This window comes from Pseudorca crassidens, chromosome 11 (assembly GCF_039906515.1).
Source record: "Pseudorca crassidens isolate mPseCra1 chromosome 11, mPseCra1.hap1, whole genome shotgun sequence".
NCBI classification, from domain to species: domain Eukaryota; kingdom Metazoa; phylum Chordata; class Mammalia; order Artiodactyla; family Delphinidae; genus Pseudorca; species Pseudorca crassidens.
Genome location: NC_090306.1, coordinates 43,368,243 through 43,391,071, shown reverse-complemented (window position 1 = coordinate 43,391,071; position 22,829 = coordinate 43,368,243). Strand labels below are relative to the sequence as shown.

Sequence of the window (22,829 nt, the reverse complement as noted above, 5' to 3'; positions counted from 1 at the left end):
TCACCTAACTGGTCTTCCTGCCCATGCCTCTATTCAGTTTATTTTCCATGCAAGAGCCAGAAGATCCTTTAAAACATAAGTTAGATCATGTCACTCCTCTGCTCAAACTCTTCTAATGGCTACTGATCCTACTTAGAGAAAAACCAAAGTCATTGCAACAGCCTACAATGCCCCGCACAATATGGCTTCTCGTTACCTTTCTGACCTCATCTTTTACTACTCTTTCCCTTGCTCAATGCACTCCAGCCACATTGGCCTCCTTTCTGTTCCTCTAACACATCAGGCATAGTATGTACCTGTCATTCCCTCTGTTTGGATCATTCTTCCTCCAGATAGTCACATGGCTTAACTCCTCACTTTCTTCAGATCTTTATCCAAATGTTATCTTAATAGTGAGGTCTGCTCCGATCGTCCTATTTAAAATTGTAATCCCCTTCCACATCTATCCCCTTTCAATTTTATTTTTATTAACATGGATCACTAACATCTGTACGTTTTACTTATTTAGTTTATTGTTTATCTCTTCTCCTACCCAGAATGTAAATTCCAGGAGAGCAAGATGTATGCCTTTTTTTTTTCTTTTCTTTTCTTTTTCCTTCGGCCGTGCAGCGCTGCTTGCAGGATCCTAGTTCCCCAACTAGGGGTCAACCCAGGCCTCCAGCATTGGAAGCACAGAGTCCCAACCACTGGGCCACCAGGGAATTCCCTCTATGCCTGTTTTTGTTCACAGCTGTATCTTCGATGCCTAAAACAGTATCTGACCTATAATGAACTTTTCAGTAAATATTTGTTGAATAAATGAATGAAAATGGTTGGAGTCAGGTTCTCAGCATGCTATTAGAACTCTCTTAGCTTCGCTTTCCTCTGCATTGACTTCATTCTCAAACAGGCTTGAGGTGTTATGGGTAATGGCATGCTGGCTACCAGCAGCTCCAGATTTACATTCTCACAATTCAGCAGCCTTAATGGGAAAAGAGTGCCTCTTTCCTGATTATTCCAGCGAAAGCCTTAGAAATGAGTTTTATATTCTGGCTTGGGTCAAGTGTCAATCCCTAAAACAGTCTCTAAAGGTAGAGCAAGAAAATGCTGTGACTGGCCAGGCCTGGGTCATGGGGCTTCCTGGGATGGGGGTGAAGTTCAGCTCTACGTAGACTGGGAACAGGGGAATGTAGTTCCCTAAAAGGAAATGGGGTGCTATCACTTGAAGAAGAGGGATGTAGATTTGGCCAGCAGAAACAACAGATGTCCATCACATCATAAATGATGACCCACCCAGCAGACCTAGTCCAGAACAACATTCTTCTCCTGCCCCTCCATTTTCACCTCCAACTAGATCAACCCCTGAACGTTGGTAAAGTCCTCTCCTCCTAAATGCCTTTTCACCTGTCTCTGTCAGTTAAGGTATTCCCCGTCCCTAAATGCCCAGTTCAAATATGATCTCCCTTACCATGACTCTTTAACAGATGTGGTCTCTCTCCCACTTCTGAGCATCCTAGTTGTTTCTACTTCTCTTGTCGTTATCTTTTCACACTGTACCCTATATCTCACTTATTTGTACACATTATGAGCTGTTGTGGAAAAGGGCCGTTTCCCGCGGCAGCAACTGCGGTGATTAGATACGCACCAAGGCCGCCAGGGCGCGCCAAGCGCCAGGCGCGAGGCAGCCGGGGGCTGGAGGCGCTGTGATTGGCAATTGCGGCAGTCAATCGGGCGCAGGCGGGGGCAGGGTGGGGCGGGCCGCCCTAGAGGCCCGTGGGCGAGAGGCGGGGCCTGCATGAATGGGGCGCGAGGCGCGCGGCTGCAGTCGGCGCTTGGGGGGGAAGCGGGAGTCCCGGCCGGGAGGGGGTGGGAGGAAGCGAGGTGGGGAGGGGAGGGAAAGAACGCGGGGGGCGGGGAGGGGCAGCGCCGGGGCGGCGCGCCGAGAGCGGCGAGGCGGCGGGTGTGAGCTAGAGCCGTGGCCGTGGTTCCTGTCGCTTCGGTGCCGCTGTCCGCTGCGCCGCCTCCTGCCGGACCCCGAGGAGCCCCCGACCCGGCGGAGGAGTCGGGACTGGGGGAGCCGGCGCTGAGGGAGGAGTCGGGTCCGAACGGCCGCGCCAAAGACCCCCGGGCGTGGAGGTGGGGGGCTGAGGCCCCCGAGGGGGCCCCGCCGCTATGGGCAACCTGGAGAGCGCCGAGGGCGGCCAGGGCGAGCCTCCCTCTGTCTCGCTGCTGCCGCCGCCCGGCAAAATGCCGATGCCTGAGCCCTGTGAGCTGGAAGAGAGGTTCGCCTTGGTGCTGGTGAGAGCTGAGCCTGGTCCCTTCCCCCTCCTACTGCCCCGCAGGTCCCAGCGCCCCGGGTGGGTTCCTTGGTCCGGCCCACCCCTTCAGTCAGGGCCCCCGATGGGTCTCGGCCCCCAGCGCCTTCCCAGGAACCTCTGAGCAGCCCCGTCGGGGACCTCCCAACCGACGCCTGAACCGCTGGACACTTAGGAGGAGGGGTCCCCAACCCGGGACCGCCCCAGGATCCAGACTTCTTCCTCTTCCCTTCCCCTTCTGCCGCCCTTCGCACTTCTCCTCACTTCCCTGACAGTCTCCGCAGGTCCCTAGGATTCTCATTCCTAAACCTTTGGCTGGTGCGGGGGAATTCAGAAGCTCAGGGCCGGCCCACTCCCCAGCCTAAGTCCGGGTTCTCTGACTGGGGAGACCGCCTCTCGTGTTAACATGGAGGCTTTCCAGGGAGTGGGTCCTACTCCCAGCCCAGACCAGATGTTTGGGGGAGAGGAGGGGGAATGGAGGGGGACTGGCAGCTCGTGAAGGGGGTGGAATAAAGAGTGATGCCATTCTACTTATTTTCAGAACGGCCTGCAGGCATCCTGCAAAGTTACAGTGGGTTTGCCTAAAAGAGCTGAACATGTGGATAAGCCATTTCACTAGTGTATTTTTCCAATTGAAACAATACACAAACCATCCTGCCTCCCCCACCCCACCCCTTTTATGTTAAGCCCTAGTGGCTGGTTTGTGTTTTTTGCCTGTGCTTCTTTTTAGTCTTTCTGTAGGTTCCTAAATGATCTGTATGGATGAGTTTTTAGAGCTGACTTTGGGATTCTTCTTTGATGTGGGAACTGGACATTGATGTCGGTGGCTCTGTGGACAGAGAGCGTCTGAGCTGGTATCACTGAGATGGAGGCAGAGAATATGTCAGAGCTAAAAATGAAGTTTTGGAGAAAGAAAGTGAGCTAGGTGAAGGAACGTTTGCTAACAGAGGTAAATCTTAGAGAAACTTGGGGAAATAGTTCCCAGTTCCTCAAAGAACTCTCTAAGAGGCAGTGTTAATGCTGCCGTTATTGTTACTATGGCCTGAAGGGCTGACTTTGCCTTTGCCTGTGAGGAGGGTTAAGTTGTGACTTAGCAGCCTTATTGGATTTCATCTGCTTTGGAATAGGAAGATTAGATCTGTTGGCACCAGTGAAGCTGTCTAGAGATCCTGGCCTCTCCGATGGTGCAGAGCCTGACATCAGCCCACTGGCACCATAGCCAGATCAGAGAGGGTTCACGGGGTTCCAAGGGGAAGCTGGCACCTATCTGCCCATCAGCTCTGTGAAGGGCCAAAGGGATCTGGGCCACATGTCTTGTGGCCCTCTGCATTTCCCCCAGCATCCTCGGGGGGATGGGGTGAGTCAGTGATTACTAATGTGCTGTGGCCATCTCAGAGGCTGAGGAGAGCCTGGGACTTGGTGCCCTTGCAAACAAGAGCTCAACTGTTGGGGGAAAAGAGTGGGAGGGAATCTGCCCTCCAGTGGGGGTGTGAAAACCCCCATGGAGTGGCATGAGGTAGCTACAGAAATTGGAGAAAAAGGGATGTAAAGGGATGTTCAGAGGTGGACTGGGTAGGGGGCTGCCTTAGGTAGGTGCTACCAGGCTGTTTGTTGTGAGAGCTCAGAACCAGAGTTGGTCATGTCCTCACTGGAGTTTGGTTGACACATTTGTTTAGTTGGCAGATTAATGGCTTAATATTTACAAAATGCATATGGTATCCTGATTACTCGCCAGAGAGCCTAGGTCAAACTGGGGACCGTACCACCCACTTGTAAGCCTAACTTTCAGCATAAAGTTTTGATTTGTTTCCTCGTGGCTTTTGTTTTCGTCTTGTTACTGTGTGCCTGAGCCGCTGCTAATGGGGAGTTGTAACAGGGCAGGCCAGGGCTAATTAGCTGTCTTAGGAAGGGAGGAGATTTTACCTCAGTTTTCTAACACAGGGAAATCATGCTTTCTTGGGGATTTGAGTTCTTCGCTAGGGACTCTTAAAGATCCCTCTTTCCTCTGTTTCTAAAACATGCCCTTTCCAGTATCCTTTGGGAACAGTACTGACTATTGGATGTTTGACCCTGGAACAGGCTCATGTATATTTCCTGACAGTCAGGAGAAGCATAGTACAGTAGAAAAAGCAGGAGCCGTGTCTTAGCGATCATCTTAACCTCTCTGAGCCTAGATTTGCTCATCTGTACAATGGGGCTAATGATTACCATCCTGGTGGGATTTTGAGAATTGAGGGGTGTATATAAGGTGCTTGGCACCCAGTACGTACTCAATATAGATCAGTTTCTTTTCTTGATTGTGTAAAAGAGTAAGACAGGTTGCTCCTTTTATACCATTTTCTTCCCCAGATTGATTTGGTTTACGGACAAGCTATTTGTTGGTTTTACTGAAGTGATGTACTGGTGTCCTGGTTAAGCATATGGATTTTCAAGTCAAAGTGGGCTCAAATACTGGCTCCTCACAGTCTCCAGTTAGAAAAGTGTTTGACCTTAATCAAGTTACTTAATCTTTTTGAGTCCCAGTTTCCTCTTATAAATGAGGATAATAATAGTATTTGCCACATGAGGTTATTGTGTGAATTTAATGAAACTAGAGGTTAAGTACTTAGTTAGCAGAGTCTGGCATCTACTATATGCTTGGTAAATGGTAGTTTTTAAATGTGTAACTCTCAGCAGTGACTCAGATCTGAGATCACTTGTATTCCCAAAACGGTATTTTAAGTTCAGTAATCTGATGAAACCAGTTACCCTGTTCTGTATTAGCCAGACTCAGGAAATGCTGCTGCTGTTACATGGAGGGCTTCCCCAGTCCCACTGTATCTATGGAAACCCCCCCTGAAAAACACCCTGGCTGGGGAAGTTGTATCATTGCTGAGTCAAGACCACAGGCTCCCAGCTTTCTGGTGCAGACACATGATCTGACCCACAGCCTGTCAGCCGAGGTTGGGTAATTCGTCTGAAGCCATGAGGTGGTTTGTGCAGGACATAGTCCTACCCCAGCCCAGTGCCCTAATCCAGGGCTTTCCTGCTGGTATGCTGGGATACTGATCCCCTCAGCCCTGGCAGCAGCTCAGGTCCCAGATTGGTCCCGTCTGGCTGGATCAGCTTCCACCATTTACCCTGTGTACTGTGCAAATAGTATTTTCTAGGTGTGTCCTGATATTAAAAAGGTTGTGAAGCTGCTGTGTTACACTGTTTTCTTGGGATCCTTCCTTACCCCCTGTCTTGGCAGCAGCCCCTATTCTGTTGAGGACTGAGAAGTTTAGGATGGTCAGTTATTGGAGCTCCTCTTTATTAATACCAGGATGAGATCTCTGGTCCGGTAAAGCCCCCTTCTGTGTTTTGGTCCTGACTAGTCTACTACCTTAGTTGCTCAGAAGCTAGTATGCTGGGCAGTACTGGCCTTTCCTTAGATAGAGAGGGGAGGCAGAGGGCTTTAATGGCTTTAAAAGGATAGCTGTCTGCTTTTGCTGTGTTTGCACCCTGATTTTTCTGTTTACTGGGTTACTACAGATTTGAAACGAAGTCTAAAGGTTCTAATGCCAGAAAAAGCCCTGGATATCCCTCAAGAGGAGGCTCTCAGGGCATGAGGGTGGGGCTGTGTGACGGGCTGTCCCTGCCGTGGCCCCTCCTTTCACATTTCCCTGGTGAAGACTGATGACTTGGGGTTTTGCTATAAGTGTAGCATTGATGTGGGAGCTAAGCTGGCCTGGGTGCTAGTTGTCAAGAGGCTTTGAGAGGCCTCCTTTGACATAGAAAGGGGCTGGGAAAAACTTGGACTAAATATCAAGTTCCAAATCGCCATGGTGGAAATGTTTTTCCCAGCCCTGGGGATTGTGGTGAATTAGTTCAGGCTGGGATAGAACTTGGGGGAGGGTAAGGGCCCTTGACAGCTGTCAGAGCAACCCCCTCGTTTAGAGACCCCACTGAGAAGACCCTAGGGCACAGAGAGAAACCTCATTCCTTGACTTTCCCATATGACCCTGCTTTAGATTGGGGAGGTGTAGGGGTAGGTGGGAGGGAGATGGAACTGATGCAGTGGACTCCTTGTGATTTGGGAATGTTTTCATGGCTCAAAGGGAAGTTCAGCTTTTTTCCTTTTTTCCCTTAAAGTAATACTCATTCTCTAAAAACAAGTTTGGGCAATTTAGAAAGAAGAAAAGATTGATGATTTAGGTTGAAGGAAAAAGTCCATATTTTCTCCATTCCTTTATCAAATGGAGGCAATGTGTTTTATTTTTTTTATTTTTATTATTTTTTAAAATTTATTGTTTTATTTTTGGCGGTATTGGGTCTTCGTTGCTGCGTGCAGGCTTTTCTCTGGTTGTGGCGAGCAGGGGCTACTCTTCGTTGCGGTGCGTGGGCTTCTCATTGTGGTGGCTTTTCTTGTCTCGGAGCACAGGCTCTAGGCGTGCAGGCTTCAGTAGTTGTGGCACACGGTCTCAGTAGTTGTGGCTCGCGGGCTCTATAGCTCAGGCTCAGTAGTTGTGGCTCACAGGCTTAGTTGCTCTGTGGCATGTGGGATCTTCCCGGACCAGGGCTCGAACCCGTGTTCCCTGCATTGACAGGCGGACTCTTAACCACTGAGCCAACAGGGAAGCCCGACAATGTGTGTTAAAACTTTCCATGTTTTTGTCTTTGCATAGGTTTTTTTTTTTAATTAATTAATTTTATTTATTTATTTTTGACTGTGTTGGGTCTTTGTTGCTGCGTGCGAGCTTTCTCTAGTTGCGGAGAGCAGGGGCTACTCTTTGTTGCAGTGCGTGGGCTTCTCATTGTGGTGGCTTCTCTTGTTGCAGAGCACAAGCTCTAGGCGCACGGGCTTCAGTAGTTGTGGCTTGCAGGCTCTAGCGCGCAGGCTCAGTAGTTGTGGTGCATGGGCTTAGCTGCTCCGCGGCACGTGGGATCTTCCCAGGCCAGGGCTCGAACCTGTGTCCCCTGCATTGGTAGGCAGATTCTTAACCACTGCGCCATCAGGGAAGCCCTCTGCACAGGGTTTTGTACAATGTTGTGATAGTAGTGTGTGTGTGCGTGCGTGTGTGTGTACACACACATATATTTATCCAACATGGCTTTTTTTTTTTGCTTTTGTTATTTCGTTAGTTTTCCCAGGATAGTCACTGTAAACATTTTTAAATGCTTGTACAATGGTCCATCAAGTGAATGTACCATTGTTTACTTAACTCTCCTCCTCTTGTTGGACATTTAGGTTGTTTGCCTCTATTTGCCATCATAAACAATGCTGTGATGAACATCTTGGTGTACCTTTTCAATAGTTAGAGTTTTCCTTGGGATAGAAACCCCAAATTGAACTTCCTAGATTGTAGGATATGTTTTTAAGGTCCTAAATACATATTTCCACATTTTTTTTAAAAAGAGAGTAATTCATGTGAGTGTCCTTAAAGGGAGGTTGCAGGATTGAGGATAGCTTCTTTTCTCCTGATTATGAAAATAAGACATATTTAGTAAGCAAATTTAGAAGTAAAAAGTGTGAAAAGTATAAAACATATGGAAAAGTATAAAGAAGAGCATTAAAATCACTTGTAATCTCTCCATTTACTATTAACATTTTGATATATATATTTTAACAATTAGAGTCATACTGTGCATATTGTTTTGTAAACTGATTTTTAATTTTACTATTTGAAGCATTTTCTCATTTGTCTAAATATTCTTCAGTCTTATGATTTCATGGCTAGTAAAGTATTCCATAATACAGTATTTTATTACTGCCTTATATTTCTCTCTCTCTCCGCTTTTTGCTACTATAATTAACACTGTGATGAATTTTCTGTGCATAAATATTTGGGTGCATGTCTGATTATTTCCTTGGGATAAATTGCTTTTAAAGGCCTTTGAGAAGTATGCCTTCTAAAAAAGTTGTACCAGTTGTCTTTTCCACTGATAGTGTGTCTCCCTTTCTCCATAAGCTAACCATTGCTGCATGTTTTAACTTTAAACACCTTTGCCAGTTTAATTAGTGAGCAATGGTATTTTGTTTTAATTTGTATTTCTTTTAACATTTCATCATAAGTGTTTTGGCCATCTTTTTTTTTTTAAACATCTTTAAAAATATGGAACACATCACGAATTTGCGTATTATCCTTGCGCAGGGGCCATGCTAATGTTCTCTGTATCGTTCCAATTTTAGTATATGTGCTGCCAAAGTGAGCACTTGGCCATCTTTTTTATGTGTTCTTAGCTCTCTGCTGGGGATTTATTATACATACATATTTCTATGTAATAAATGTATATGTTTCCACACTTGTTCATTATAAAATATTCTTCATATATGAAAGAGCATATATAACTATTATGTAAGATTAAAATAATAATGAAATGGATAACAGTGTATCCACTGGAGAGTTCTTGGAATTGCTTCCTGCCCCTTAATTTCTTCTCTCTGCTATTTTATCTGGGATGAAAAAGCCCTTTAGCTCAGGACTTATTGGGTCTGTTTCTGCAGCTGGGACAGTCCAGGTGGCAGCCACACCAGTGCTTCATAGCTCTGTCTGTGGGGAAACAACCACTGCAGCTGGTGAGAACAGGAACTGGTTGTGGTGGAAATAGCTAATCTTCAATGAAGTGAAAAAAGAAGCCAAGGTGGAGAGGAAATGAGACCACAGATCCTCCCCTGCCCCTGGGGTTGCCTGGGAAGGCTGGTCGGAGCCAGGGCCGCAGTTCCGTGGTCGAGACCAAAGAATCTGCCCCAGAGCTGACTGTAGTCGGCCCAGGGGACAGCAGCGCTGGCGGCCTGAAGTCAGCGTGTTATCTGCTCAGCCAGGCTGGTCACCTCCATTCTGGGGAATGTTTCTCCTAAGTCTGCACTGAGCTGAAGCAGCGCCAGGGAAAGGCCAGGGGTTCATTCCAGTTCGGAAATGCACTTCAGAGAAGAGGAAGGACCTTTTTCTTAAAAGATAAGAGAGGGTGCTGTCTCTACACAGCCCCTGCCCCCTGCTCCTTGCTGGGTACTCTAGGGCCCCCTCTTTTTGAATAGCACCACGTGGGAACTGAAGGGTTTCGAGGTTGTCATCCATGAAGAAGAGGTTTCCAGAATAGAGATGAACTAGGCAGCTAGAATCCCTGAGTTCCCATTTCCAGTCTCTCTGCCTCCCTCAGCAGAGCCACATTTTTCTATCTTGTTTTTCTTCCATGGGAGAATGAGTCCCCCAAGAAAGATATAAAGATATTAGGCTGCCTCTCTGTCCTTAAAATACTCTGGTTGTCTGTGCCTCCCACACTCCTCTCTACTTCTTCTGTTTTCACCTTTCAGAATCCTCTTTCCAGAATCTCTTATGCTTTCTGTCTTCCATCACTTTACAACGAAGTTGTGGGTTGAAAGTTTGTGTGGTGGGTAGGGGAGGACCTGGATAGGGTTTTGGTGGAGCAGTTCCCCCGCCCTTTACTAATATGCATACTCTTCTCAGTTTATAAAGTACTTTGAGGTACTTGAAGGGTGTTATAAACAATGTTCAGAACCACGAGGGGATATCAGAATTATTTACGTGACAAATTTTGCAAGTAGAGGAAGGATTTAGGCTGTTGTATGCTCGTGATAGTTCAATTCTTGTCCTCATCTCTTTCCTCGTTCCCTCCCCATCTCTTTTACCACCTTCTCACCCTCACCCGGGTTATTGACAGAGCTGGATGGGCTGGTGGTCCTGTCTCTGGGTCCCTAAAAGCATTAACGGGGAAGGAATATACTCTCTTCTTGCCCTGCTTGCTCATTTCTACTTAGATCTGGACTAGAGAGTGTCACAGCCCTCCTCCAATTGCTCATGCCATCTCTAAGTAAGAGCTGGGCATGAGCCTTGTGTTTGGGTACTTTTGGAGATGGTTATCTTGTTTTAAGGACTAGCTACAGTTTAGAGCAGAGTTAGTTTCCGCTCAGTTTTTACCAGCTTCCTTGCAGGGAGCTGGAGAGCCAGTCCCTAGATCTTCCCAGTATTTCCCGTGAAACCTTAAAAAAAATATGTCCTGGAAGGAAGTAGCTGGTTTGAGACTCTTGCAGGCTTAGGGTGTTTTGAAAGAAAAAACATCAGTTTTGGAATAAGGAGACTTGGGTTCTGGTCCAGCTTGATACCCTTTTTGTTTTTCTTTTCCCCCAGCTGATGACCTTAGGCAAAGTCTATAATTTTTCTGAACCAATTTCATCCTTATGAAATTGGTGATGATCATACCTACTTTACAGGGTTTTGAAGATGTTTAAAGTAGACAACATAATGAAAATAGTTTATAATCTATAAAGGTTCTACAATTAAATGTTTGTGGCATATACATTACCCAGTATATACCACCCCTATTCCCATCAGTTAAAGTGGTTTTCAGCTGGGGAAGGTACTGTCCCAGAAGGGAGCTTTTTTGGCAAGTGAGGATGTTTTGGTTATCACACTGACTTGGAGTGGGGAGGGGCGAGTTACTTCTGACATTTAGTGCCTGAGGGCTGGGGATGTTAACCATCCTACAGCACTTGGGTCAGTCCCACACAGTAAAGAATGATCTTACCCAAAATGCTGATAGCACTTCTGCTGAGAATTATCTTCTACTAATCTGTACCTCTGTTGTCTTTTTTTTTTGGGGGGGGGATAACTCTGTTTTTTTGGTTTTTTAAAAATTTATTTACTTATTTATTTTTGGCTGCATTGGGTCTTCGTTGCTGCGTGCGGGCTTTCTCTAGTTGCGGCGAGCAGGGGCTACTCTTCGTTGCAGTGCGCGGGCTTCTCATTGCAGTGGCTTCTCTTGTTGTGGAGCACAGGCTCTAGGCATGCGGGCTTCAGTAGTTGTGGCACGCGGGCTCAGTAGTTGTGGCTCACGGGCTCTAGAGTGCAGGCTCAGTAGTTGTGGCGCACAGGCTTAGTTGCTCCGTGGCATGTGGGATCTTCCCAGACCAGGGCTCAAACCCGTGTCCCCTGCATTGGCAGGCGGACTCCTAACCACTGCGCCACCAGGGAAGTCAGGTGTTTCGTTTTTTTTTTAATTTTTATTGGAGTGTAGTTGATTTACAATGTTGTGTTAGTTTCTACTGTACAGCAAGGTGAGTCAGCTATACATATACATATATCCCTCTTTTTTGGATTTTCTTTTTTTTGTTTTATAAATGTATTTATTTTATTTATTTATTTTTGGCTGCGTTGGTTCTTTGTTGCTGTGTGCAGGCTTTCTCTAGTAGCGACAAGCGGGGGCTACTCTTTGTCGCGATGCACGGCCTTCTCATTGCAGTGGCTTCTCTTGTTGTGGAGCATGGGCTCTAGGCACGTGGGCTCAGTAGTTGTGGCTTGCAGGCTCTAGAGCACAGGCTCAGTAGTTGTGGTGCACGGGCTTAGCTGCTCCGCGGCATGTGGGATCTTCCCAGACCAGGGCTCGAACCCATGTCCCCTGCATTGGCAGGTGGGTTCTTAACCACTGCGCCACCAGGGAAGTCCCTGGATTTTCTTCTGTACCTCCGTTGTCTTGTGTCCCAGTTGGGGATGAAGCTTTAAGAGCAGTAAAAGTAAAGGCAGAATAACAGTTTTTGGTGCTTTCTTGGTTTTCCCATTTCCTATTACACCTTCAAGCAAGAGGTGGACATCCATCTTTTTATTACCTCTGTCTGTAGGTTTAAGGACTGATTCCCTGGTTCCTTCTGTACTGTGGGCTCTACCCTAAAACTTGTCAAGGAGCAGTTTGGGGTATACATACTTCACTGCTGACCTTTACTAACCCCATTAGCTCCTCAAGCCAGGGTAAACGTTCTTTTAGGTTGGGAATATGTTTGAGAGCTTTTTGAACAGTGCTTCTGGATCTTTTGAGTAAAAGACTCTTTTGAAAATCTGATTAAACTTGTGACCCCTAATTCTGTGCACACATACAGTCCTTTGGGGGTTTAAAACCCATTCTTGGATCTGCTAGGGAATCCCTGACTTTGAACCTAGAGGAATGGGAAGGGAGAGCTGGGCGAGGAGAAGCCACTGCAAGAGCTCCTTGACACAAACAGTACTCAATATTTTTGTAAGGGGAATGGAGCCCTTACAAAAGGGCTGTCAGTTCAGATAAAATAATGCCTCTGTTGGTGGTTCCAAAAAAGAGAGCTTGTTGAAACTTGGTTGACTGTCATTCAGAGGGAGATACTCTGGCCCTTGGACATCTTAATTTAACTTAAAAAAATTTTTAATTTAATTTATTTTTTATACAGCAGCTTCTTATTAGTTATCTATTTTATACATATTGGTGTATATATGTTAATCCTAATCTCCCAATTCATCCCCCCCACCCTGCCCCGCTTCCCCCCTTGGTGTCCATACGTTTGTTCTCTACATCTGTGTCTCTATTTCTGCATTGCAAACCGGTTCATCTGTACCATTTTTCTATATTCCCCATATATGCGTTAATATACGATATTTGTTTTTCTGTTTCTGACTTACTTCACTCTGTATGACAGTCTCTAGATCCATCCACATTTCTACAAATGACCCAATTTCATTCCTTTTTATGGCTGAGTAATGTTCCATTGTATATATGTACCACATCTTCTTTATCCATTCGTCTGTCAACAGGCATTTAGGTTGCTTCCATGACCTGGCTATTGTAAACAGTGCTGCAGTGAACATTGGGGTGCATGTGTCTTTTTGAATTATGGTCTTCTCTGGGTATATGCCCAGTAAGTGGGATTGCTGGGTCATACGGTAATTCCAGTTTTAGTTTTTTAAGGAACCTGCATACTGTTCTCCATAGTGGCTGTATCAATTTACATTCCCACCAACAGTGCAAGAAGGTTCCCTTTTCTCCACACCCTCTCTAGCATTTGTTGTTTGTAGATTTTCTGATGATGCCTTAATTTAACTTTGACTAAGGATACTTTGTGGTGAGGTCTTCCCCTTTGAGCCAGACCCTCAACCTCCAGGAACATCCAGGTAGGGATGACAGGATGTACTTTGACAAGCCAGGGGAACCAGTGGCATCCTTGCAGTGAAGCCCAAAAGTTAGGTCATATCCTATGTTTTGAGGTACTGTCTGCCCGAAGCCACAACTCTCTCCAGCAGGCCTAAGGTCTCTGGGAAAATCCAGGCAGTTGTGGCTTCCCAGGGTGTGCCTTAAAGAGGACTTTGACATCCAGTCTCTAGCAGTTACTTCTATGCTTAAATCCTTTTGCTTTCTACCTTACAAACAAACAAACAGACAAAAATTACCTATACTTTTTTTGACTGCTCAGAATATTTCATACCAAAATTTTTGAAGAAAAATTCAGATCTTTTGGGGGCTTTATTATGAAAAAAAGTTTTTTTCAGAACAACATTAAAAATGTTGTTTTTTTCTGGGTGGAGTCTCCCATCTCATCCTTATAGGAATGGCTCAGTTTCTGGTCTCCACCAAATGCCTAGATTTAACTTGTATAGGTTAAGGAAAGAGAATTCAACATTTGTCGGGGATATGCCACATGCTTTTACATGTATTATCTCATTAAGCTTGACAACAGTACTGTAAGGCAGTTATTTCACTTCTTTTTTTATTAATTTTTATTGGAGTATAGTTGCTTTACAGTCTTGTGTTTCTGCTGTACAGCAAAGTGAATCAGTTATACATATACATATATCCCCTGTCTTTTAGATTTCCTTCCCTTTTTTTTTTTTTTTTTTTTGCAGTACACGGGCCTCTCACCTTTGTGGCCTCTCCCCCTGCAGAGCAGAGGCTCCGGACGCGCAGGCTCAGGGGCCATGGCTCAGGGGCCCAGCCGCTCCGCAGCATGTGGGATCCTCCCGGTCTGGGGCACGAACCCATGTCCCCTGCATCGGCAGGCGGACTCTCAACCACTGCGCCACCAGGGAAGCCCTTCCTTCCCATTTTGGTAACCACAGAGCATTGAGTAGAGTTTCTTGTGCTATACAGTAGGTTCTCATTAGTTATCTATTTTATACGTACTAGTGTATATATGTAAATCCCAATCTCCCAATTCATCCCACTCCCCCTTACCCCCTTGGTATGCATAAGTTTGTTTTCTATATCTGTGTCTCTATTTCTGCTTTGCAATTGTTCATATGTACCATTTTTCTAGATTCCACATATAAGCGGTATTATACGATATTTTTCTCTTTCTGACTTATTTCGCTCTGTATGACAGTCTCTAGGTCTATTCACATCTCTTCAAATGGCACTATTTCGTTCCTTTCTATGGCTGAGAAGTATTCCATTGTATATATGTACCACATCTTCTTTATCCATTCCTCCATTGATGGACATTTAGGGTGTTTCCATGCCTTGGCTATTGTAAATAGTGCTGCAATGAACATTGGGGTGCATGTATCTTTTTGAATATGGTTTTTATTTCTGTTTTACAGGTGATGAAAACAGGGCTCAGAGGGGTTAAGTAACCTTGAGAAAGTCTCAGCTTAGATGTCACTTGGAGAGGCCTTAAGTAAAAATTTTTGGTTAGATTTTTTGTTAATGCTAAAAGGACTGCTAGAAATACAACTTTTTTTTTTTTAGCTGTGTTGAGTCTTCGTTGCTATGTACAGGCTTTCTCTAGTTGTGGCGAGCGGGGGCTACTCTTCGTTGCAGTGCGTGGGCTTCTCACTGTGGTGGCTTCTTGTTGCGGAGCACGGGCTCTAGGCGTGCGGGCTTCAGTAGTTGCAGCTCGCAGGCTTCAGTAGTTGTGGCGTGTGGGCTCAGTAGTTGTGGCTCGCAGGCTTAGCTGCTCCGCGGCATGTGGGATCTGCCTGGACCAGGGATCGAACCCATGTCCCCTGCATTGGCAGGTGGATTCTTAACCACTGTGCCACCAGGGAAGTCCACAACTTCTAAACGATGCTTAATCCTTGATTATATATATATATATATTTTAAACTGCCTAGAAAAATTTCTGGGAGAATACAAGTAAATCTAATAACAATGATTACCTCTGAAATGTAGGGAGGGAATCATAATAAGAGGACCAGGAAAGTCAAAGGGAATTTAGCTTTATCTATAATGTTAACATTTCTACAAGGAGAATGTATTTATATGTCAGTTATATAATTAAAAGTTAAATAAAAAATTCTTAACCTCCTTAGAAATCAAGGAAATGAACATTCCAATGCTACACTTTTTTTTTTTTTTTTTTTGCGGTACGCAGGCCTCTCACCGCCGCGGCCTCTCCCGCTGCGGAGCACAGGCTCCTGACGCGCAGGCTCAGCGGCCATGGCTCACAGGCCCAGCCGCTCCGCGGCACGTGGGATCTTCCCAGAACGGGGCACGAACCCGTGTCCCCTGCATCGGCAGGCGGACTCCCAACCACTGCGCCACCAGGAAAGCCCAATGATACACTTTTATACTAATCATCTGGGCAAAGTTTTAAAGATTGACAATGTCTATGGTTGTCATTAGTGGTACATTAATACACCATTAGTAGTAGTGTAATTTGGTACAGACATTTTAGAAGATGTTTTATAGCGTCTGCCAGTTTCAAATGTGCATACCCTTTAACTTGGTCATCTCACTTCCGGGAAACTGTCCTACAGAACTGTTTATACATGGCATGAAGGTGCATGGAAAGGATCCTCAGGGCTGCATTGTTTAACAGTAAACACCTGGGAGAAACCTGATTGTCCATTTCCTGTCCATATCTGTTTCTTTTCCACTCATCTGGTTACTCCAGGCAAATACTGGGAGTTATCCTTAATTTTTCCTTCTTCCTTCTCCATACTCAGTCTATTACTCTGCCAATTCCATCTTCAAAATATGTCTCAGATCTACCCATTCTCTCTATCTCTACTGCCACTGCCTCAGTCCAAGCCGATGTCAACTCTGGCTTGTATTACATCCAAACAATTGGCCTCCCAATTTCTTCTACTGCTCCTTTCTCCATCCTCCCAGCCATTCTCCACAAAACAGCCAAATTTAAAATATAAGTCAAATAGCATCATTTTCCTACCTAGAAATCTTTAATGGCTTCCTTTTGCACTAAAAAAAAAAAAGCAAACCCCTGGCCTTGGCCCTTAACACTGCATTATTTGGCTCCTGCTGACTTCTGTAACCGTACTGATTGCCGACCTCCACATTAGCCTTCCTTTAGTTCAGGACAAGTTCCTTTCTTGTCTCAGGGCCTTTGCACAAGCTGTTTCCTCTCCTGGAATGCCTTGTCCCTGGATCTTCAAATGGCTCAATCCAGTTTATGCTTCAGGGCTCAGTTTTAGTAATGCCACCTCTCAGAGAGGCCTCTCTTCTTTATTATTCTCTTAGCATCCTATTAACTTCTTTTGTATTATTTTCCATTTTAAAATTATTTGTTTAATTACTTGCTTATTATCTGTCTCCCCAGACTGTTGACTCCATGAGGGTGGAAACTTTCTGTATGCTTATCACTGTCCAGCCAAATACCTGGCACCGGCTAGGCACTCAATAAATGGTTGTGGCTGATGGAATCTCGAAGATATGTGTGTGTGTGTATGTATAAATAGAATCGTCTAAAAAGGGAATTAAAAGAAGAGTATATGTAATGCTTTATAAAGCCACATGTTTGTATGTAAATGTTTAGAAAAAAGGCCTGGAACAGTCAATACCAAGCTGTTAGTCCCTGTGGTGACCTACGGAGGGAAATGGATAGGGTTGGGGGCCGAACAGTGACTCCTTTTTTATTCTATAAGCTTTTGAGTTGATTAATTTTTTAACAATATGTACCCATGTATTTGTTCCTCCTTTAAGGGAAAAGGAGGAATAAAAATAGGGGAGGATGACTCAACTTTTATTGCAAAAAAGAAAGCTCCTCTCTCTCACTCTCTGCGCTGACCCAAAAGAAGAGAGCAACAGGGAGAAAGGACACCAGTGAGGTCGTTCCCTGCCCTGTACTGAGCTTGGCACTAGTTTTCATAGTAGAAAGAATCCTAAGAGATGCCCTTATGCCCTGAGGCTATATTTTAAATTCTTAAATGTAGGCCCAACCTTGGTCTCCCAGACACAGCCAAGTTGTATATTTTTAGCCTGTTTCATTTCTAGGCTAGTGAAAGCTGCACCTCCAGCCTCAGTTTAGCAGGTGAAGTCAGCAAAGAGAATAAACAAGCTCTGGGCTTCACTGCAGCTAAGCTTCTCAAAGTTAAGTCAGTTCAGCAGCCCCAACCCCCAAGGAAACTATGTTCTCTAGATTCTTGTCTCCCAGAAATGTGGATAGCTAATCATTTTCACAGCTAATGTTCATTGCATGCTAATGGTATGCCAAGCATCTGGCAAAGCTCTTTATACGCATTATCTCATTTAATCACCATAACTATGAAGTAGTTATAATTATCTCCATTTTATAGATGAGGAAATGGAGGGCCAGGATGGTTAAATAGCTCATCTGGGATCACACAGCTAGTAGGTGGTGACGTCAGAATTTGAATCCAAGTAGTTTCACTCCAAAACCCACATCCTTAACCACAATCTCCTTCTCTTTCCAGGGTCACCACCCCGCCCCCGCCTTCAGTACGGCTTTGGTGGGGATTGTGTACATTACGGCAGAACACAGGGAAAGTAGAACAAGTCTTCCTTTGCTAAGAGGTGTGGTGGGAAGGTTTGGGCTTTGGAGTCAGCCAGACTTGGGTTTGAATCACAGCTATCCCACTAGGACTTTCACTATTCAACAAGTATTTCCTTTTTTATTTACTGTGTGCCAGTGATAGCACTGGATATACAGTGGTGAAAAACAAATATCACCTCTGCCTTCATGGAGTTTATGGGAATGCAGATATTAAACAAATAAATACTTAACTACAAGTTATATGTCCTCGGGAGACAAAGAACAGGTTGTTACGAGAGAGTATAACCAAAGCTTCCCTCTAAATGAAGGCCAGAGGCAGCCTTGGAATCTCTGAGAGACTTTCTACTTTCATTTCATTTTCCTTCCTTTCTTGATTTATTAAGGAAATAGGTCTTAGGTGCCTACTGCATATACAGCACTTTCTCGAGTGCTTTGGAGAATAACAAAGAAATAGAAGATAATGCAAGTTGGAGAGACAAAATAGAACTGTACTTTGAACAACTAGAGAATTAAAACAAGTGCGTGTCCTCAGATTATCCGTGAGGCTCCCTATGTGCCTCAGTTATTTTATCCGTAACATGGGGATATTTGTCTTGCCCAATCACATGTTTTTGTGAAGACCAAGTGAGATCATGAAGTGATGAGGTGCCACACAGCTCCAAGCACAGAAGGACTAGAGGGTTAGGGAAGGATTAGCGTGGCATGGGATTGCTAATCAGGCAGTGCTCTCAGGAAGACATGGACTTTGTCAGGTCTTACAGGGGACAGGTGTGGATCAGGAGAGAGGAGACTGAAGGCCAGAGCAGTGTGGGAGGGGATTAAAGAGGAAGAATTAGCCAGATATATGAAGGGCAGCCAGAAGCCCCACCTGCTGGGGTAGAGGATCCTCATCTCTTGCCTGGTCCATTGTAGTAGACTCCTTAGGTGTCTCTCTACTGCAGTCTTGCAGACCCAGCTCCACCTTCCTGCCCCCCACCCCCCATTCATCCTTATAGCCATGTGTAAAGATCTGGGTGAGAGGTTTTCTAGGAAGAGAGAGTAAACCTTGGGATGGGAAAGAACTTTGCACATTTTGAGGAACTGAAGAGATGCCAGATTGGTCAGCAAGGATGCTAAAGAGACATCAGGGAAGGCAGAAGAAAGGTGAGCAGGGCTTAGGTCATGGAACCTTATCAGCCTTGATAAGGAGTTTGGGAAGTGACCGGGCTCCTCAGTCAACTCTGCCCAGCAGAGTGATCGTGCCTTCTGCTCTTTCAGGTTTGACTGGTGTTCAACCCTCCTTCCTACACCCTCCTCAGGCCAGAAAGGGCAGTGCCTCTGCTGGGCTGGCCCCAGTGTTTAGTGTGCCTGTCCATGGTCTGAGCCTATAATTTGGTGGGTTGGCTGGTTACAAAAATAAAAAGTGTGACCTATAACTAAAGCTGAGTGGATTCAGTAAAGAGGGAGCTTTTAATTTGCAGGGGTCCTGGGCTGTATTTAACTGGAGGAGAAATGTGTCTCCTCCCTAAGAGCTGCTGCATTTTCTCTTGAGTACCTGCTCTGCAGTGAGTTAGGATTTTTGGGCCTGGGGGTGAGCTTTAGGGAGATATTTCGAAGGGAATTTAGGGTCCAACAGCAGGTTTGATGGTGCTTCCTGGGAGGTTGACATTATTCAGTCTTGCCTCTCATATAACCCACTTGGAGGGAAGTAGAGTTTTTAAATGTTTGATTGAGTGATCACTCATTTATTTATTCAACACAAATGTATTGAGTGTTTACTGTGTATTATAGACATTAGGGATCCCATAGTGAACAAAAGAGACAAAGGGACTTGCCCCACAGAGTTCACGTTTTTGTTGGGGACAACAATAAACACATACTCAGGTCTGTCATAGAATGTTGAGCAGGGATAAGTGCCATGAAGAAAAAGAAGGTAAAGGGGTGGCGAGTAAGAGGGGCACTATTTTAATGAAGTGGCAGTTTGAGGGGTTGAAGTACAGGAGAAAAGTGGAATAGTGAAGACAACTTTCTGTGGACTCTGGACCCCAGCTTCCGAGAGCCCCCCAGGACAGGGGCTCCCTGAGCAGGGCAGGGTTAGGTCCGTGCTCAGCGAGGGGCCTGGCTGCTTCCTAGCCCAGGTGGGCCCAGTCGGAGCCTGTGGTTGCCTCTTCCCGGCTCCACTGGTCAGAACTGTCTGCAGGGCTGGGCAGGGTGCTGGTTAACTGTAAATAGATACTTGTCTTTCCAGGGCTCCTCAAGCCTGGTCCTCTCAAGATTTCCTGAAGTCACCGTGTGTTCTTGGCTAGAGGAGGACTAAGAAATCTGGCCTGGGAAGCTGCAAGGAGTGCAGGGCTTCCTTCTGCCTGTGCCTGCTGCTCACCAGGCCTTTTTCAGGGGCTTTGGGGCTCAGTGGATTTGGATTTGAATCCCGGCTCTGCCATTTATTAGCTCTGTGACCTTGGGCCAGTGCTGTAGCTTCCTCAAGCCTTGTTTTCTTTATCTATATAATCAGGGTAGGAATACTTGACTTCTAGGGATTTGGTGAGCATTGAATAACATATATAAAGGATCCAGGACAGTGTCTGGCATAGTGGGTGCTCAATAAATTTTAAGTTGACATATTCTAAGACCACTAACCTCTTAAAGTCAGGGGTCTGGTATTAAGGAGCCCAGCGAAAATATTCAAGAAATATGGATTATTATTGATGGGTAAGAGACTGGTTCTGTGTACCTCAAAGTTGTGAAATCACTGAATTGCACACCACATATTAGTCACCTGGCTTTCCTACTCCATGTTGGCCTTGTCATGGCCTCTGCACGGACCTTAGGATCTCCAGGAACTAACGTGGCCCTTGGCCTATCCTTTAGCACATTTCATCTCTAGTACAGCCATGGAATGATCGGCCTTTAAGAGTCTTCTGGACTGGGGAACTTACCAAGGCCAGAGTAGCCAGCATAGGGCTACCGAGGTCCAGACCTCTGCCCCTGGGACTGTATTGAACTCTGGGGTGGTGGTGGCCACTGTTATGTGGGTTCATTTGCAGATTGAAGGGATCACAGACTCCCCCTTAAAACCAGCCTCAGAGTGAGACCCAGACAATGTTCTAGAATTGATGGACGAAAGATAGCTAAGTGGGAAGGAGCATCTTAGTTTGAACCTTCTGTGTCCAGAGTATGCTTGGGCCCCTTACTTTGCACAGGCTTCTTGCTAATGGTTGTGGTTATTTTGTTTTTACTTGCCACTCAGCAGAATCAGCATCACACAAACACTCGTTATCCTCAGGCCCTTGGCAGTCAGGGCACTTGGTGAGTCCCTTGTAAAGTGCTCACGTCTACAGATTATTTTCTGATGTATCTGGCATGAGTTCCAGACTGACAGTGCAATAGCAACTATCAATTGCTCCCTTTGGGCTTGACTAATTACTGCTGGCATCGTATGTAAGGAATTAAGAATCTCTTATGCTTTTACGGGGCAGCAGGGCCTGGTGAGCTCCCAAAGCGTTTATCTGTCATTTCCCCAGAATACCCTTGTTAAAAGTTGTGAGCAAAACCTCAGGAATTGAAGGGTAGCCAGCCAGACAGTATTGGGTGGCATTTGGCTTCTCAGTTGATTCCCTCTAAGAATTGTAAAGAAACCATCTAGTACTTGTTGCCTACAGATGCCTGTAGGGAAATGTCAAATGGTGTCATAATGTTGTAAAAGCACTACTAGCTGCTTCTGACTGTCTTGGAGGTGAGAGGGCAGAGAGGTTATTCCAGCCTTATCCTATGGCGAGGTGAAAATTTACTCAGGACTCTGGAGGGCCTCTGGAGGCTGCAAACTGAGAACGGCGCAGGTGTCATCTTCCTCGCCTGGAGACAAGGAAGGGAGAGGGATGCAGTACTAGCCCTCAGAGACTCCCGAGTGCAGCACGGTGTTCATTCGCTCAGCAAGCACTTACTGAGCACTTAGGATTGTGTTAAGTGCCAGAGAAATAAAGATGACTGAGACAGTGTCTGCCCCTAGGAGTTCAGTCTGGAGGGGAAGACAAAACACATTAAACATCTAATTGCAGTCTTCAGCTTGGGAAGCACAATGGTGTAGACATGCAGGAGCATCTGGGGAGCACAGGGAGGGGCTTGGGGAATACTGCCTGTAGGAGGAAATCTCTGCTGGCTAAAGGGATAATTAGGAGTTGGAGAGAAGTGTGGAAGAGAAAGCAGGTAGAGTGGCGCCATCAGGGTGAGGCAGAGTGATGTATTCAGAGAATCCTCCCGCTGCTGCGCGGGGCTCTTGGAGTGTAAGGTGTAAGGCAGACAGTGGTGGCGGGGTGGGGATGGCTCGAGTAGTAAGGAGGGCTTTGAATGCCATGCGGATGGACCATACTTCATGCTTTTTGTTGGAGAGTGTCATGGTCAGATTTTGAGGTGTGAGTGGGTCATTGTGGCAGCCATGGGAAGGGAATCAGAACTGGAGGTGGGCAGCCGAGTGGGAGGCCTTCTAGTGTGGTGATGATGATGGGAGCCTGAACCAGAGCTGGTTTGCATGGTGGAGATGATAGGCCAGACTCAATAAATAGTTTAAAAGATTAAATTTGGGGACTCAGTGATGGATTAGATTTGACATTGGAAAGGTAGAGATAAGGGAAAAGGGAGGAATTCAGGACGATACCCAGATTTCTAGTTTGAGATGGAAATGCATATTTGAGAGTCATTGGTGTCTACTGGTCAAATAAAATTTGGGGTCAAAACATTCTCATGCCTCTCTCTCTATTCCCACAGACAGCACAGACCTTCAGGGACTGGGAGGGAAAACTCCTGAGACTTATGCAAGGTCACAAGGAGAGAAACATTTGTTGAGAAGAGTAGTTAGCTGAGGGGGCCGAAAACAGAGATTTGTGGTAGATCAAACCTCAGGTTTGCAGATGGCAGATTTAACCTGCAGAAGTTGGGAGACAACGGGGAGGTGAGGGACTTGAGATAAGGTGGAACACGAAAAACAATTTTCTTTGCAAAATCTCATCCCAAAGTTCAGAGGAATTGTCCCAGATCACTCAGCAGAGCACCTTAGTTAGTCGATGCCTCAATTCTGTCCCCCCAAATTCTGGTCCCAG

The 22,829-nt window shown here is 45.7% G+C and overlaps 1 protein-coding gene and 1 non-coding gene across 4 annotated transcripts in view; one reads left to right on the top strand and one right to left on the bottom strand.

Moving 5' to 3' along the window:
* The first annotated feature begins 1,903 nt into the window (after nucleotides 1–1,903).
* FMNL3 (formin like 3) overlaps nucleotides 1,904–22,829 on the top strand; it is a 55,281-nt gene continuing 34,355 nt past the window's right edge. For 2 of the 3 annotated variants that reach the window (XM_067696436.1, XM_067696434.1), the window contains exon 1: nucleotides 1,905–2,277. In XM_067696436.1, the coding sequence (XP_067552537.1) occupies nucleotides 2,152–2,277 (126 nt within the window). In that variant the 5' untranslated portion in view covers nucleotides 1,905–2,151. Of the gene's footprint in view, nucleotides 2,278–22,829 lie in introns of all 3 variants that reach the window. The other variant, XM_067696435.1, reaches the window with a different exon arrangement.
* Nucleotides 8,363–8,469, bottom strand: LOC137203091 (U6 spliceosomal RNA). The gene has a single exon (XR_010932919.1). It is a non-coding gene; the product is annotated as a U6 spliceosomal RNA (small nuclear RNA).